The 17,234-nt window shown below is 44.0% G+C and overlaps 1 protein-coding gene across 1 annotated transcript in view; it reads left to right on the top strand.

Moving 5' to 3' along the window:
• The window catches only part of LOC138295473 (xanthine dehydrogenase/oxidase-like), a 794,335-nt gene that overhangs the window by 262,628 nt on the left and 514,473 nt on the right, over positions 1-17,234 (top strand). The window contains exon 16 of the mRNA XM_069233806.1: positions 1,100-1,189. Within this exon, the coding sequence (XP_069089907.1) occupies positions 1,100-1,189 (90 nt within the window). The remainder of the gene's footprint in view (positions 1-1,099; positions 1,190-17,234) is intronic.

Below are 17,234 nucleotides of genomic sequence, written 5' to 3'. Positions count from 1 at the left end.
GAGATCTTCCATGTCTCCTTACTCAGTGGAGGTCCAATTATTCTTCAATAATATGGAACAAGCAAGGGTTCTATCACTTGCCTATTTCCACCACCATTTGCAAATTAAGCAACACCCACTTGCTATGGGGCAAGAATTACATTTGCACACTGTACCGTGAATATCACATAAGGAACTTATGCCACAGCTGATACTCCTAAAATGTCAAAGTGCATGAGAGCATTAAATGGCCACAAAAAAAGTTACACTTTATGGGCATTCCAGGTTATCTAGTTCCATGTGACTTATTTGCAAAATATGTTTCTGTTCTTTTACAGTTTGTTATACACCATAGTATTTTATTAGACCATTTTATTTTAATTTCTATTCTGTTCTATCTATTCTGTCCAATCTTTGTCTATTTTCTTCTATTTATTTCTGTTTGGTTTCTAGTAGGTACTAAGTTCCTTCCATTTTCTTGAATTTCAGTTTGTTCGTTCCACTGTAATCTATTTGATATATTCTATTCCATACTTTCTTACTTTTCTTTTATTACTTTATATTATGAGGTAATTCTCTTCTTTTTTAAATCCATTTTGTTCTATTCTGTTCTCCTTTGTTTTGTTCTATCCTGCCCCACAAAATCTCATTCAGTTTTGCTCTTTTGGTTCATATTGTGTATACTACTTTCAACCATCCTTTGCACAAACCTAATTAAATAACAGAGAAGCACAAGGAAATCCAGTACTTGTTTGTAATTCTGCCTAGCACTTCCTGGTGTGGAAGAAGTATGTCAAACTGAATAAATCTATATACCTGACACAAGATGATCTGCTAGGTAGAGCCAGCATGATGTGTGTGAAGGGTAACAAGATGAATCCCTGCTTCCACAGGGGGTATGTGCTGGCACCCTCCCATGTCTGTCATTGCTTGGCAGGCTGCAGTTGACCTTATGATGAACCCTTTGGAATACAGCACTTAATATCTGCTGATAGGAAAAAAAGCTGACCTCCAAGGATACCCATCATGTATCACATAATAATCCCACGAAAAGAATATGTGACAGAGCAAATCGTGCTTATGTTTTCACAATCCTGTTATTTTTGTTTTATTTACATAGAACAATATTCGTGACAGCGTCCCACCTGAGTACAGAAGTGCAACAGAGGTATTTCATAAGGATCCGGCCTTCGGCGTCCAGCTCTTTCAGGTTAACAATAATGCTGCACTGCATTTATGCTAGGGCCAGTGTTGATTAAATTAATTATTTATCAGAACAGCATTAGTGTACTGTTTATAGTTAAGACAAGAATGTTCTGTAGTGCTCTGTTTCATGTATGTGAATAATATTTATATTGTACCACTTAAAAGTGATAGAAAGACAGAGGGAGCGAAGCCACCACATAATATAGTTGATATACTATTATTGAAAATATATTTCCTCACACAAGGTTACCTGAGCTAAACCCTTGATAGCTATGGCACAGAGCAGACAAGCTTAACTCAGCATTTCAAAGTACCAACACAGTTAAGTCTAAAGGCTTTAGGCAGGGTGAAGGTACATTTCCTTAATATTTATTAATAATCCAACTTCATCAGTGAATTGGGCTTTTAATAAATATTACAACGAGTCCAAGAGTAACATTTCTAAGTGTTTCTGGCCGAAGATAGCATTATTAAATTTAATTGTGCATCCCAGTGTTTCTGTTTGGATTAGGCAGTCTTGCTTCATGAAAACAGCTTTTAAGTAACAGTCGTTGTAAGGATATATTTAATATTATTTTCTACATGTCCTACTTTTAAATACCAGACTTTGTGGGTTCCCCTGAAGGAGACCAAGAAATTAGTCAAAATAGAGTGAAACTTTTGTTTTTTTCAAAAATATGGAAAAAAGGGCTGCAGAGGAAGGCTCATGGTTTTTTCCCTGAAAATGGCATCAACAAAGAGTTTGCGGTGCTAAAATCACCATCTTCTCAGCTTTCAGGAGCAGCCAGACTTGAATCAGAAAACCCAGTTTTTCAACACAATTTGGGCATTTTACTGGGACATACCCCATTTTTACTATTTTTTGTGCTTTCAGCCTCCTTCCACTTAGTGACAGAAATGGGTGTGAAACCAATGCTGGATCCCAGAAAGCTAAACATTTCTGAAAAGTAGCCAAATTCTGAATTCAGCAAGGGGTCATTTGTGTAGATCCTACAAGGGTTTCCTACAGAAAATAACAGCTGAAATAAACAAATATTGAAATTGAGGTGAAAAAAACAAAAACATTTCTCAATGTTTAACTCTAACTTTTTTGTGCGATGTCAGATTTTTTTAAAGCAGTGTACCGTTACATCTGCTGGACTCTTCTGGTTGTGGGGATATATGGGGCTTGTAGGTTCATCAAGAACCCTAGGTACCCAGAGCCAATAAATGAGCTGCAACTTGCAATGGGTTTTCATTCTATACCGAGTATACAGCAATTAATTTGCTGAAATATAAAGAGTGAAAAATAGGTATCAAGAAAACCTTTGTATTTCCAAAATAGGCACAAGATAGGGTGTTGAGAAGCAGTGGTTATTTGCACATCTCTGAATTCCGGGGTGCCCATACTAGCATATGAATTACAGGGCATTTCTAAAATAGACGTCTTTTTTACACACTGTCTTGCATTTGGAAGGAAACAATGAAGAGAAAGACAAGGGGTAACAACACTTGTTTTGCTATTCTGTGTTCCCCCAAGTCTCCCGATAAAAATGGTACCTCACTTGCGTGGGAAGGCCTGATGCTCGCAACAGGGAACGCAACCTGCCCAGCTGTAGATTTTGGTCTCTAGCTCAGCCGGCACCTAGGGAAAGCTAGCAAACCTGCGCATTTTTGAAAACTAGACACCTAGGGGAATCCAAGATGGGGTGACTCATGGGGTTCCGATCCAGGTTCTGTTACCCAGAATCCTATGCAAACCTCAAAATTTGGCCCAAAAAATACTTTTTCCTCTCATTTCGGTGGCAGAAAGTTCTGGAGTCTGAGAGGAGCCACAAATTTCCTCCCACCCAGCATTTCCCCAAGTCTCCCAATAAAAATGATACCTCACTTGTGTGGGTAGGCCTAGCTACTGCCCGCGACAGGAGATGCCCAAAACACTATCTGGACACATCAAAATTATCAAATACAAAACTACCTGTTTTGGGGGGGAGAGGGGAAACCTGCCTTTTTGGTCCTGGGCTCAGCAGCCATCTAGGGAAACCTACCAAACCCAGACATTTCTGAAAACAAGACACCTGAGGGAGTCCAGGGAGGTGTGACTTGCATGGATCCCCCAATGATTCCTTACCCAGAATCCTCAGCAAACCTCAAATTTAGCTAAAAAATCACTTTTTCCCCACATTTCTGTGTAGGATCACCGCACTGAGACAAATTTCCTACCACCCAACGTTCCCCTCAGTCTCCCAGTAAAAATGATACCTTGCTTGTGTACGTGGGCCAAGTGCCTGTGACAAAGAGCCAAAAACATGTCGAAATTGAGGAAACCAAAGCTGGTCCAAAAGGGCAGTTTGAAAAAAAAAATGTTTAGGCTGACAAGTGGGGCAGAATTTTTATTGGTATAGATGGGACAATGTTGGATGGTAGGAATTTTGTGGATTCCTGCAGATTCCGGAAGGTTCCATCAGAAAAATGTGGGAAAAATGTGTGATTTTCAGCAAAGTTGGAGGTTTGCAGGGCTTTGTGGGTAAGAAAATGGTGTGGGGTGCATGTGAAGCACACCACCCTGGAATCAACCAGATGTTTAGTTTTCAGACGTGTCTGGGTCTTGTGGATTTTTCTACATGGCAGCGTCCCAAAGTCAAAAATGTGCAGCCCTCACCATTCCAAATGGAATGATTTTGAGAGTTACCAAGCTCTCATTGCCCAAATGTAAAACCAAAACCCAAAATAATCAAATGTCTTCTTGCTTGCCATGGGATAAGATCTTTTAGTGTGCGGGGGAGAGCTGAAAGACTGTTACCCCCTTCAGTTGGGGTGGGGGCATAACCAGGCCCATACTGGTTGGTAGCCACCACCCCACTATTTTTTTTTATTTTTTAAATTCTATGCCATCTAGTAGACTTTCTGCGCCCCCAGGTGTGAAAACAAAACACACACATACACACACACCAATCCCTGGTGTCTAGTGATTTCTTCACTCCTTGGGGGTAAATTGGCCTAACAAAAATAGGCTGATCTGCCCCCAAGGAGGGCAAAAATGGCCTAAATACAATTTGCCCCCCAGGGTCGCGACCCTTGACTAGGGGTTCGCTCCCAATACATAAAAACATGAAGTAAATAAAAATATATATATATATATCCCTGGTGTCCAGAGGTTTCTTTCCCCCCGGAGGCAGATCCGCCTAATTATATTAGGCCGATCTGCCTCCAAGGGGGGTGGGGGCAGAAAAGGCCTACAAATATTTAGCCCACCCGGGGAGCCGGCCCTTGCCCAAGGGGCCGCTCCCTTTATGGGTAAAGATAATTTTTTTTTTTAACTAACCAGGGGGGGCAGAAATGGCCTAGAAACAATTTGGCCCCCCAGGGAGCGACCCTTGCTGAAGGGGTCGCTCCCTAAATATAAAAGAAAAAAAATCCCTGGTGTCTAGGGGTTTTCTGCCCCCTTCCGCCGGGGGAAGATAGGCCTAATTATATTAGGCTGATCTCCTTATACGTAAGTATATGATAAAAAAATATTCCCTGGTGTCAAGTGGTTTCTGCCCCGCCTGGGGGCAGAGATTGCTTAGAAACAATTTGGCCCCTCAGGGAGCGACCCCTGCTGAAGGGGTCGCTCCCTAAACATAAAAGAAGAAAAAAATCAACAACAACAAAAAAATCCCTAGCCTAAAAATTATTTGCCACCCTGGGGAGCGGCCCTTACCCAAGGGGCCACTCCCCTCATACGTAGGTATATGATAAAAAAAGATTCCCTGGTGTCTAGTGGTTTCTGCCCCGCCTGGGGGCAGAAATTGCCTAGAAACAATTTGGCCCTCCAGGGAGCGACCCTTGCTGAAGGGGTCGCTCCCTAAACATAAAAGAAGAAAAAAGTCAACAACAACAAAAAATCCCTAGCCTAAAAATTATTTGCCCCCCTGGTGTCTAGTGGGCATTTCTGCTGCCCGTCAGAAATGCTTGCAGAGACATGAAAGGAAAGGAAAAGTCTTTCCTTTCCTTTCATGTCCCTGCTGGCCCCCTCCTCCCGAGCGTAAGAGAAATGCTGAGCATTTATCTTCCGCAATCGCGCTGGAAGCATGCTCCCAGCGAGATGGGAGGTGACTTCTGATGAGGAAAGCACGCGATGTCATCAAACGTCACTGGTGGTATTGGGGGGGGTTGGGGGTTGGAAGGGGAAGCTATTCCCCTTCCACCCCTGACCTTGGCCCTCGGGGGGAGCACTAGTGCTTCCCCAGAGGGCCGGTACACGGACGAAATGGTTACGTCCGTGGCGCCTGAGAGGCGCAGTCATGGATGTAACCATTACGTCCGTGGCGGTAAAGGGGTTAAGGGATGGCACAAAGGTGCTGCTGTCCACTTTTACGCAACAATCTACAGTGCCTGGGTACACTTTGTACCTTATACTGGGGACTTACAGGTAAGTTAAATATGCCAATTAGAAGTATAACCAATTTTAACATATATTTGATGTCACAGCACCGTCAAAATAACTGCATGAGTTTACAAAAATTGAGGGTGGCCAGGGAAAAAGGGACCCTTTGTCACAGTCCTAAATATAATCTACAGAATATCTCCCCATTGGAATTGATCATGGAAAACCTACATCCAATCAAATTATATTTTGTAAATGATATTTACTATACAATATGTCAGACAGTATTTCTGTATGCAATATTCTGACATTCAAATAGAGCACATTATGTCCAGTTCTGAGAAACATGTCTACCTTGTAGTCCTCCAAAAAAGCTATGAAGTTCTTTTGTATTGTAACATTTATATAGAGAACTTACCACCCTATGTGGGGCACTAAAGTGCTTGCTTTCATGGGTAGCATGCTACACCATGTAGGGTGAATGGTGGAAGGATGTTATCTTTGTTTTGCTCTTATTTCAGAAATGTTTCTGTCATGCTTATGGACCACTGAGGTGCAGATATGTTATGGGATGCAGCACTTAGCAGTGTGATGGATGAAAAAGTGTGAAAGACAGTTGATTTTCAATGGGCTGGGAGGCTTGAACAGCTCTGGAGATCCCATTATGGTATTTCTTACTATGCTAACTCATTATGCTGATTATCCCATAAAGTTGTCTATTCTTAGGTTTTTGTTTTTAAGTTTATGGTCCTCAGCAGGAATAGGTTTAAGGTAGAGGTGATGGGAGATCTGTTGGGATGGACTATCATCCCATGTATGATTATGATGTGACATTTCAAGAAGTTGTCAGAGTATGTAGATAGTTAGGACCCGCAAATTCAAGGAGGCATTTGGCACCCATCCTACGACTGCTGTGTCCCCCTGCTGTTAGGCTGGGACTTTGCCAATAAAATGACATATGGAAACTGCAGAGGTCCCATCAAACAAGTCCAGGAGCGGCAACCCTCTTATCAGAAGACCTCCTTATGCTATGCATGAAAAATAAAAAAACAAGCGGGAGGCACCAAACACAGAAGAAAAAAAATAGATGCCACCCATAATGCTGATTTCTTTTTTTTAAATGCCAAACAAATACTACTCTTCGTTGACGGATCCACAAGCTGCACATGTAGAAGAATATGTTGAATGGATTATCAGATTTGAAGAAAGAGTAAACTACATTTTAAGAAAGCCTTTTGTAGTGGTCTTTGTGTTGTGGTCGCCTGCTAAGTGTTTTATGTATAGCTAGTAACACAGGTGGGTAGCTGGTGCAGTGGACGGAACCCAGGAGCCAGAGTTTTATTTGTTTATCAATTGCAATCGTTCCATGCATGTTCAGGCGGAAGTTAGTATCTGTAGTGTGACATGCTGTCACAATACAAAATGCATACGTGAAATAAAAAAGCATGGGCCAGATGTAGGAAACGATTTGCGAGTCGCAAATGGCAAAAAATGCCGTTTGCGAGTCGCAAATCGCAGTTTCCTATGCAGAAATGCATTTTGCGAGTCGGGACCGACTCGCAAAATGCATTTCCGAATCGCAAATAGGAAGGGGTGTTCCCTTCCTATTTGCGAGTCGCAGTGGTATGCAATACCATTTGCGACCGCATATGCGGTCGCAAATGGTGTCGCAGTTACCATCCACTTGAAGTGGATGGTAACCCACTCGCAAATTGGAAGGGGTCCCCATGGGACCCCTTCCCCTTTGTGAATGGACCACAAAATATTTTTTCAGGGCAGGTAGTGGTCCAGAGGACCACTACCTGCCCTGAAAAAATACTGAAACTAAAGGTTTCGGAATTTGTTTTAAGTGCAGCTCGTTTTCCTTTAAGGAAAACGGGCTACACTTAAAAAAAAAAAAACTGCTTTATTTATAAGCAGTCACGAACATGGAGGTCTGCTGACTATAGCAGGCCTCCATGTTTGTGAGTGCCCATAGTCGCTATGGGGCCGCAATTTGCGACCCACCTCATGAATATTAATGAGGTGGGTCTTTGCGACCCCATAGCGACTCGCAGAAGGTGTCTGAGACACCTTTCTGCATCCCAAATTGCGACTTGCAATTTGCGAGTCGCAGGGACTCGCAAATTGCAAGTCGCAATTTGGGAATTTGCTACATCTGGCCCCATGTTCTTAAGAGGGAAAGTTCAGTGGGTTATTTATTCTTCACAGTGCATTACCAACCAAGGTTAGTGACTAATGTTCTATATAGATCGATAGATAGATAGATACCATCAGGCATGGGGCCGAAAATGCCAAATAACAGGGACTAGAGGCGAGTTAAAAGTGGACGTATGTGCTAGAGAGAAGAGCGCCTGGAAGCGTCATGACAGGTGTACCTTTCTCTTTTCATAAAAGGAATAGGGCATCCGCCTGGGGCTATAGGGCTTATGGTAGCTGTCGCTGGGTCATGGGTGTGTGTCTGTTTCACAGAAAGACAGGACAGTTGCGACCGGCCAAGCAGGTGATGACGCAGAAATGAAGGTTTTACATTTATTAGCGCATAAACGTAGTGCTGCAATAATCAAGTGTGACTTTAACCGAACTAGTAAAGATTGTACGGGGACAAATGTGCCCTCAGAGTAGTTTGCCAACATTTATAAGCGTGCTTTATATAACGTGATGTATTAGAATTGCATTAATCCGACATAATCGTAAACGTGTGCTATGATTTGCTTGTTTGAAATGTTTTAGCTTAGCATAACTTTAGTGGAGGCTTTGGCCTAGTTGCCTTGTCTCACGGTTTAGATGCTCGTATTTTTCCAATGTGCTAGTAAACGTGTATTCTTGCTTGAAGCTGTACTTTTCCAGTGAGATCGGTTCACATGCTTATCTTTAAGGTTTCGTGCCAGCCTGGCATCTTCTTCTTTGCTCCAAGGTCAATCTGCAGGTGCGGACAATGGACGCTCTGAAAGTGAGTTAATTGGTAAAATATGTTGCAACTTACGTTCCCGACTCCAAGGATAATGTATGCCTAGGTAGAAGCTTGTGAACTGTTGTTTTTGATTGGACAATTTGAAGCCAACCTATGAACCCTCCAATGGAAGACCCTACTGGATTTGAACTGTTGTTTATTTAAACCTGGTGCACAAGAAGAAAGCGGCCATTTTTCAGCCATTGCAGCCATTACTCATCGGACATTAGACATTACCAGCCATTAGCCCATTACGAACTTTACCAGCCTTACCCGCCATTTTGCAGGACATTGCAGCCATTATGGCCCATCTTGCAGACATCGTCATTTTGCCATCTTCTAGAGACTTTAAGTAATTCTCGCCCTAGAGACTTTAACTTTGATTTGCCCCTTTGCATGAAGTAGTAGTTTTATCTTGCCGCTGTGAGGCAATTGCCCCGTCCACCTTGCCCCTTTGCCCCCGTCCCATGCTGATCGAATCCGGTACCTGTGAGACGAAGACTTCCTTGAATGCTGATTGAATTTGGTAAATATGAAAGGAAAATGTACAATTGCATTGTGTTTTCTTTTTAGGTAACCAACTGCTGATTTTTGATAAGAGCCCTAGTTAGGAGTTTTCCAAATTAATGTTGCTAAATTATTTTTGCATGAAGACCCACATGCTGATGCTAATTTGAGGTTAGATGAGGATTCATTTGATGCACGATGCAATTTGAGACCTTGTTATGCTGACTAATGTATGCAATTAGCCCGTTACAGATTGTAGTTTTAGTGGTTTGTGTTGCTATTATCGAATGCATTGTTATTCAAATGCTGCATATATTGCATCTGTTTCACCGTTATGGACAGCTATTAATGTTCATTTACATATATCATTTGGTGTTGAGACACATTTATATCGTGCTAGCTTTGTTAATATAGGGAAATAAATGCATTAACTTTGAATAAACTGGTGTGGTTATTCATGACCGAAAGGTCATGGTTTCGCCGAAATGTTTTCTGGATTAATTGTGAAGTGTTATGTTGATCAGGGTATTGCTTATGTTCGTTATTGATTATTGATTTGATTGAATTGATTACTCTCGAGTGAAGAGAGCCCCACTTGGTCAAAAGATTCATCGGCCCAAGAGCGTCCAAATACAGGTAATTTATTAGGCTGGAACGCTCTATCAGTAGATGGTAGCAGAGGACGGTTTCGACTTTTGGGACCCCGCTCGAGAGGTATATGGTGTTGAATTAGATTTTTCTTGGGTAAAACAGATTGAGAGAATGATGATGGGCTAAGTCCCCCGCGACTTTCCCGGGATCTCGGAGCTTGCGAATGGAGAGAATGGAGGTGTGAGATCGGCGTTGGCGGTACTAGTGACGGTATGAGTGAAGTTAGGATTTTGCGCTTGCACAGCTTATTGCCGCAGATTGTGTGAAAAGGTTGCGAGGATTTTAGAGGATAGCGGAGGTGCGACTCCGAGTGTAGGAGTAGGGAAGTCGTCGAACTTCATAGAGAATAGCGGAGGTGCGACTCCGAGTGTGAGAGTAGGGAAGTCGTCGAACTTCACGTGAATGTGGCGCTTTGTGCAGAAAAAGGTCCACGTGGTTGTTGTTGTTGAGACGGGCCCTGCGAGGTCAAGAGACTCCGGAGTATGTTGAAAAGTGTATGAGACACTTGTTTATGTTGTGGTCTGGTCGGTTTAATAGGTTGACCGGGCGTGGTCAACGAGTCGGTACGTGTGTTAAGGGAGTGAAAGAAACTTCGACTTCGGGCTTTGACAAATTCTAAGTGCACTAGAATAGATCATTGACAAGTTGAGAGCAGAGTCTGCGGGTCAGATTTGCTTGCGAAAGTGGGGACCGAGAAAGATGGAATAACTGCCGAGGCTAGTGAAAAATCCCTAAGGTCCTGAAGCGATTGTGTTACCCTTCCTGTAGTAAACCGACAGATCTGTTTTATTATATTTTTTTGGTTGCTCCCGATATATGCTAGAAGTCGTTACGAGAGGAGCTGAGTGAAGGAGGACAAGCCGCGAGGCTTTGTCAGCTGCAGTGTGTGTGAGTGTGACGTCACTAGGAGCAGCGCTGGGATAGGTTGGTTGCAGAGAAGGGTCGCGCACGGATTGGACGCAGTCCGTGGGGCTCGATTGGAAGGGGAAAGGCAAGCGAAGAGTATTCCGGGAATTAAAGTCACCTTATTGATTACAAACTTTGTGAAATAAAAGATGAGAAAATGAAATTTTTTAAAGCGTTAAAGAGTGCGATGAAGGGGGAGTCTTACATTAAAGCGAGCGTAGGAGAGGAGACGCCACCCGAAGGTACACCAGCTTACATTGTAATGGAGGAAAAAGGGGTAGCTCCGTGCCTTTGGCTAAAGCAATGGCACAAGCTGACAGAGAAACATGGGAGCGTAGCATTCCCGATCCATGGGACATTCAATATAAGAATCCTAGAGAATTTGAGATTCGCGATGTACGACATGAAGGTACCTCCAAGGCCAGCACAGTTTGAGGCTCTAGCGATTTGGGAACTAATGGCTAGACAGCAACAACAAAAGAAGTTCGAGACCAGGATAAGAAAGGTAGAAAAGACACTAGCGGACGCTAGGTGGGACAATGCACAGAAGGTGTGGAGGTCAGATATATTGCAGGGGATAAAATTGTTTCCCGCAATTGCTAAGGAAGAAGAGGAGACAGGCAATATAGCTACCTGTAAGACAAATAGGAGGTCTTCCAAAGATAGAGAAGACGAGTCAGAGGATGAGGAGTTCATCATCCAATTGCTGAACGACCGTCCACCACCTTATGCAGCGAGTGAACAAGGTCCAAGTACCAGTACTGCCCCTCCGGCACCGGTACAGAATAATGAAACTCCAGATTCAGAAACGCCATCGGGATCTAAGGACCCGAGTTTACTGTTTACCCCGCAGATACCGCAGGTTAGGAGAATATATCCAGATGTGCCTATATTGAAACCAGCAGAAGATTATCAGCCGCAGGTCCCAAGGTACTACAGCAGTGACAACAGTACGGGAATGATTCTAGATCCAACCGTAATGGGAGTACAGAATGGTCGCAACCCAACATTGGCGCAAGCTGAATCAACCCAGCTTTTGATGCCTCAAAAGCAGATGCAAGGGGGAACCGCACATGCTCGGATGACGGGGAGTCAGACGGGCATGCCGGCAATGATGACCCATAGTGTGGGAATGAACATGCCTCAGAACCTGGGGAATGGACAGAACCCAGATGCGATATCCCTACCCATTACTGTAGGTCCACCGGTACCTTTGTACACTCAGCCTAACTTAGGTATGAGCGGTCAAGGATCAATGGTGCAGAGTGGGATGGAAAGGAGGTGCATAGAAAACACTCCAGAGACAACTCCGATAGCGGTTCTGCCAACTGGATCTGGGTCCTTGATGGAGTTTAGTCCCATATGTGCTCAGTCAACAGTGGTGAGGTCGAGTCCCCCACTGATGATACCGCTAACATCGAACACTGAGAAGTTGCCGCAACCATCAATGGCAGTCGATGCGAATGCTACACTGATGGGGTTGAATGCACAACAGTTGACACAGTGGTTCAACAGTCTGAATTCCACACAAAGCTCAGCCAGTGGGAAGGAAGAGGACTATCTGAATAGGGTCAGGTTGAACATGGAAGCAGAAGAATTGGTGGAAGGGACTATGGGTTTGAATAGGTTAGAGTCCTATTCGGAAGAAGAGCTGAGGTATCTATGTCCCAGAATTACGAGAGAAGTGAACACGGTACATAGAAGGTTGCAAGAAATAGCTGACAAAAACGGGGTTGAGATAGACAAGACAAAACACTTGAGCAGGAGCTATAGATTGGATTTCGGGACCACAGACTTTGAACACATGAGGTCAGCAGGCATGAAAACGCACCTTAGAGAATTGCTGCAGAGTGCACAAGTGTGGGGGTGCTTAGACAAATGGGAAAGCAGATGGGCAAAGAAAAAGGAAAAGAAGAAAGACAGTGTCCCAGAGCATAAGGAGAAAAGACCACAGAGTAGTGATGCAATAACCATGTTACCAATGAGGGAGACAGCAGGGGGAAAATTAATACATGTACCGTGGCACAGAAGCGACATTCAGTCTTTTACGGATGATTTTCCCAAACTGAGAGAGAAACCGATTGAATGGTATCAACAGACTGATAGGTTTGTGAAGCTTGCAAAATGTCTTTGGGAAGACCTGAACACCCTCTTTGAGATTGTGGTTCCGGCAGATTTGTGGGAAGAATGCAAGAGGGCTGTAGGTTGGCCGACAAGTGAACCAGAGAGAGACAGGGATACGGGTGCACCATCACCTATGGTGATGAGCTTGTACCACAAGGTGATTGAGCATTTGAAGACGAAGGTTACCTGCGAAAAATGTGGATTGGCAGAAGATTGATCGAACTGCCCAAGAGGCTAAAGAGTCGATTCATGGTTACTATGAGAGGTTGTTGAAGGCGTTCAAGAACTACAGTGGCACGGAAACAATAGAGGCGAAGGACATGCTTCATTTTGTGTTTAGATTTGTGGAAGGGCTGAGACCAGAGATAAGTCAGATGATAAAGACGCATTTGATTTGTTGGCAGTCGAAACCGATTGATGAGGTGTTGAATTATGCGAAATACTGTAGCGACGAAATTGAGGTGAAACAGAAAAGGTTGAAAGAGAAAGTGATGATGATGCAGCTTAAAGCAGCTTAGACAGGTTTGCAAGGGTTGCAAGGGTTCCAACAGCAGGTACCGCAGCCGCAGCCGCAGGGAAATATGGTGTTTCAGCCACAGGCGAGAGGCAGAGGCAGAGGAGGCTTTGGGAGTAATGGTCCGGATTTGAACACTGTTGTGATTCCGAATGGTGTGCAGGCGATGAAAAGGGTGATGCCGTGTCACGTGTGCGGAATCGTCGGACATTGGAAACGCGAGTGCCCGATGATGGTGCAGGAAGGTGCAGGTGTTGGTCAGCAAAACAATGATGTCAATGCATTTCAGACAATGAGGGGACCGAAAATGAGAGGTCCAAACCCAAATTTTCAGACCATAAATCAGCTGCAAGGATTACAGCCCATGCAGCCGCAGCAGATGCAGATGCCCCGTATGCAGATGACGCAAATGCAGCCAATGCAACAGCAGTTCCCCATGGTACCTAATCAGCAAATGCAAATACCTTTGGCACCAATGAATCAGCAGCAAGCGATGGTTCCTCCACAGGTCTCGAGTCAGGTGATGAATACAAATGGCACAGTACAACAGTTCCCATTACACAGTGAGAATGGAATAAACAATGTATGGGAGAGTGAAAGTTCAGATGAGGAGGGAAAGTGTGTGCTTGCAGCATCCTTGGAAGTTGATCAAAAGGGTCCGTATGTGGAGGGAAGAGTCATGGGTCATCGTGTTTCATTCTTGGTTGACACAGGAGCCACACGTTCAACTGTTAGGAGCATTGAAGTACCAAATTTGCCAATATCAGGGAGAACAGTTCAAGTGGTGGGAGTAGCAAACAGGCACCTGACGAACCCAATCACAGATACAGTACCAGTCAGTATTGGTAACTATCAAGGGTTACATAATTTTGTGGTATGTGACTCAAGCCCGATAGCACTGTTAGGGAGAGACCTATTGTGCAAATTGGGATGTTCGATTATGTGTTCAGACGATGGAATAAGAATTCAGACGAACAGTGATGGGGAAGAAGAGGAAAGTGTAGAAGGGGATGAGATGGAAACTGTCGACGAAGAATATCCTCTGATTAACCTTTTTCCGATGATAACTGAAGAAGAGATTCCAGCTGAATTACGGGAAACAGTCGGAAAGGAAGTGTGGGATATGACAGGAAAAGAGGTGGGATTGGTGAAAGGAGTGGAACCAGTGAAAGTGACCGTAAAACCCAATGTAACCTTTCCCCAGACCCCACAATACCACATGGCACAAGACACCCTCATGAAAGTCGCCCAACTCATTGACGAGTTTGTAAAACAGGGAGTGCTGAAAGAAGTGTTAAGCAGTCCATGTAATTCACCAATCATGGGACTAATAAAGCCGAGTGGAAAGGTCCGAATAGTGCAGGACTTGAGGAAAATAAATGACATCATAGTTAAATGCTGCCCTGTAGTACCGAATCCAGCTGTGATAATGTTTCAAATCCCTTGCGATGCCGAGTGGTTCTCAGTCATCGACTTGTCACAAGCATTCTTTTCGGTGCCTCTTCATGAGGACAGCCAGTTTCTCTTTTGTTTCAAATTCCTAGACAGAGTTTACAGTTGGTGTCGAATTCCTCAAGGGTTTTCGGAGTCACCGTCAATTTTCAATCAGATTCTAAAGAAAGACTTGGAAGCGTTAGAATTGCCATTCGAGTCAATCCTAGTGCAGTACATTGATGACTTACTGATTGCATCTAAGACAGAAAGTGGCTGCACAGCCGACACCATTGCTCTACTGAACCATTTGGGAAGGAATGGACACAAGGTGTCTCCTTCAAAGTTGCAGTTCTGTCAGAAGAAAGTGAAATACTTGGGTCATCAGATAGAGAAAGGGTCACGGAGAATAATGAAGGAAAGAATAACAAGTGTACTTCAAATGAGTCCACCAAAGACAAGGAGGGAGGTGAGGAAGTTTTTGGGGATGGTGAGCTACTGTCGCCAGTGGATTCCCAACTTCTCAACTCTAGCAAAGCCTTTACTGAAACTTACCCAGAAGGATGCCTTGGATGAAATTGAGCTGAAAGGAGATGAGATGGATGCTTTTATTGAATTGAAAGAATGCATGTGTAGGGCTCCAGCCTTAGGTATGCCTGATTACACAAAGCCTTTCACATTGTTTTGTCATGAACGTGATGCATGTTCTTTGTCTGTCTTGACCCAAGCCCATGGTGGCATAAACAGACCAGTAGCATATTTTTCAGCTACTTTGGATCCGGTCGCAGCAGCATTGCCAGGGTGTTTGCGCGCCGTAGCAGCAGTTGGTATCAGCCTCACTCAGAGTGAAGGAATAGTGATGGGACACACACTAACAGTCATGGTCCCTCACTCAGTTGAGATACTTTTGACCCGCTCCCGAACGCAACACATGACTGGAGCAAGACTCACAAGGTATGAAACAATAATTCTGGGCTCACCGAATGTGCAGCTGAAAAGGTGCACTACGTTGAATCCAGCAACCTTGCTTCCCGGAGAAAATGCTGAAATTGAGAACGCTGAAGACGTCGAGCATGACTGCCTTCAGGTGACTGAATTTTGCACAAAACCCGACCTGATATTAAGGATACTAAGCTTGATGAAAATGACCAAATTGTTTTTGTTGATGGGTCATGTCTAAGAGATGCATTGGGAGTATTGAAAGCAGGATATGCTGTATGTACTGTAACAGGTGTCTTGGAAGCGTCCTGGCTTCAAGGAGTCTATTCTGCACAAGTAGCAGAGCTTGTAGCCCTTACAAGAGCATGCCAACTGTCTACATTGATGAAGGTTACCATTTACACTGATAGTCAGTACGGGTTTGGGATTGTGCACGACTTTGGGCAATTATGGTCCCAGAGAGGTTTCCTGACCTCTTCAGGGTCACCAGTGAAAAACGGGGAGAGAATAAAGGAATTGTTACACGCCATTCAAATGCCAGCCGAAATTGCAGTGGTAAAGTGTAGTGCTCATACAAAAGGACAGGACTATGTTTCTCTGGGAAACGCATATGCGGATCAAGTCGCAAGATTTTGTGCCTTGAACTGTATATTGCTCAGGGATGAATGGAATTCGATAAGTGAGCCAGAGCTCGAACCAGCTGAAGCATTTGCCTTGAAGGTCGTAGATACAATGGATGAATTAAAAGCATTACAGAATAGCGTCAGGGAGGATGAAAGAGCTTCCTGGATTAAGTCACAATGTACAAAGAGACCAGATGAGTTATGGGTTTCAAATGAGGGAAAATATGTTTGACCAAATTGTCTCTTATCGCAGCTAGTGCGGTTCTATCATGGGCAGGCTCACCTAGGGAGAGATGCCATGATAAGATTGTTCAAAACTGATTGGTTTAACCCCAGATTTCGTCAAGCTGCAGAAGCAGTTTGCCATCGTTGTGTCATTTGTCAGCAGATGAACCCAGGAAAGGGAACGGTTGTGAACGCGAGTCACATTGGCAGGGCGAGTGGCCCGTTCAGCAGAATGCAGATGGACTTCATTGAGATGCCTGTGCATGGAGGTCTGAAGTATGTGTTGGTGATTGTGTGCATTTTTAGTCACTGGATTGAAGCATACCCTACACGTAGAAATGACAGCCTTACAGTTGCAAAACTATTGTTGAGGGAGTTGATACCACGTTTCGGATTCCCGATCTCTTTAGAATCAGATAGAGGAAGTCACTTCAATAACGAGGTGATAAAGTTACTTTGCGCAGCGCTGAACATTGAGCAAAAACTGCATTGTAGCTATCGCCCTGAAGCCTCAGGACTGGTGGAGCAAATGAATGGTACACTGAAATCAAGAATGGCGAAAATATGTGCATCGACAAATTTGAAATGGCCTGACGCATTGCCTTTGGTGTTAATGTCAATGAGAAACACCCCTGACAGAAAGACTGGATTGTCCCCGCACAAAATTCTCATGGGCAGGGCCATGAGACTTCCTGCAGTTCCCGCAAACGCGCTTTTGAATATTACAGATGATATGGTGTTAGACTACTGCAAAGGTCTGGCTGACGTGGTTCGCTCTTTCTCTCACCAGGTGGAAGCAACCACCTTGCCACCGATCCAAGGTCCAGG

Source organism: Pleurodeles waltl, chromosome 5, assembly GCF_031143425.1.
Source record: "Pleurodeles waltl isolate 20211129_DDA chromosome 5, aPleWal1.hap1.20221129, whole genome shotgun sequence".
Classification (NCBI taxonomy): domain Eukaryota; kingdom Metazoa; phylum Chordata; class Amphibia; order Caudata; family Salamandridae; genus Pleurodeles; species Pleurodeles waltl.
Note: the sequence above shows the minus strand (reverse complement) of the source record. Positions and strands in the feature narration are given on the sequence as shown.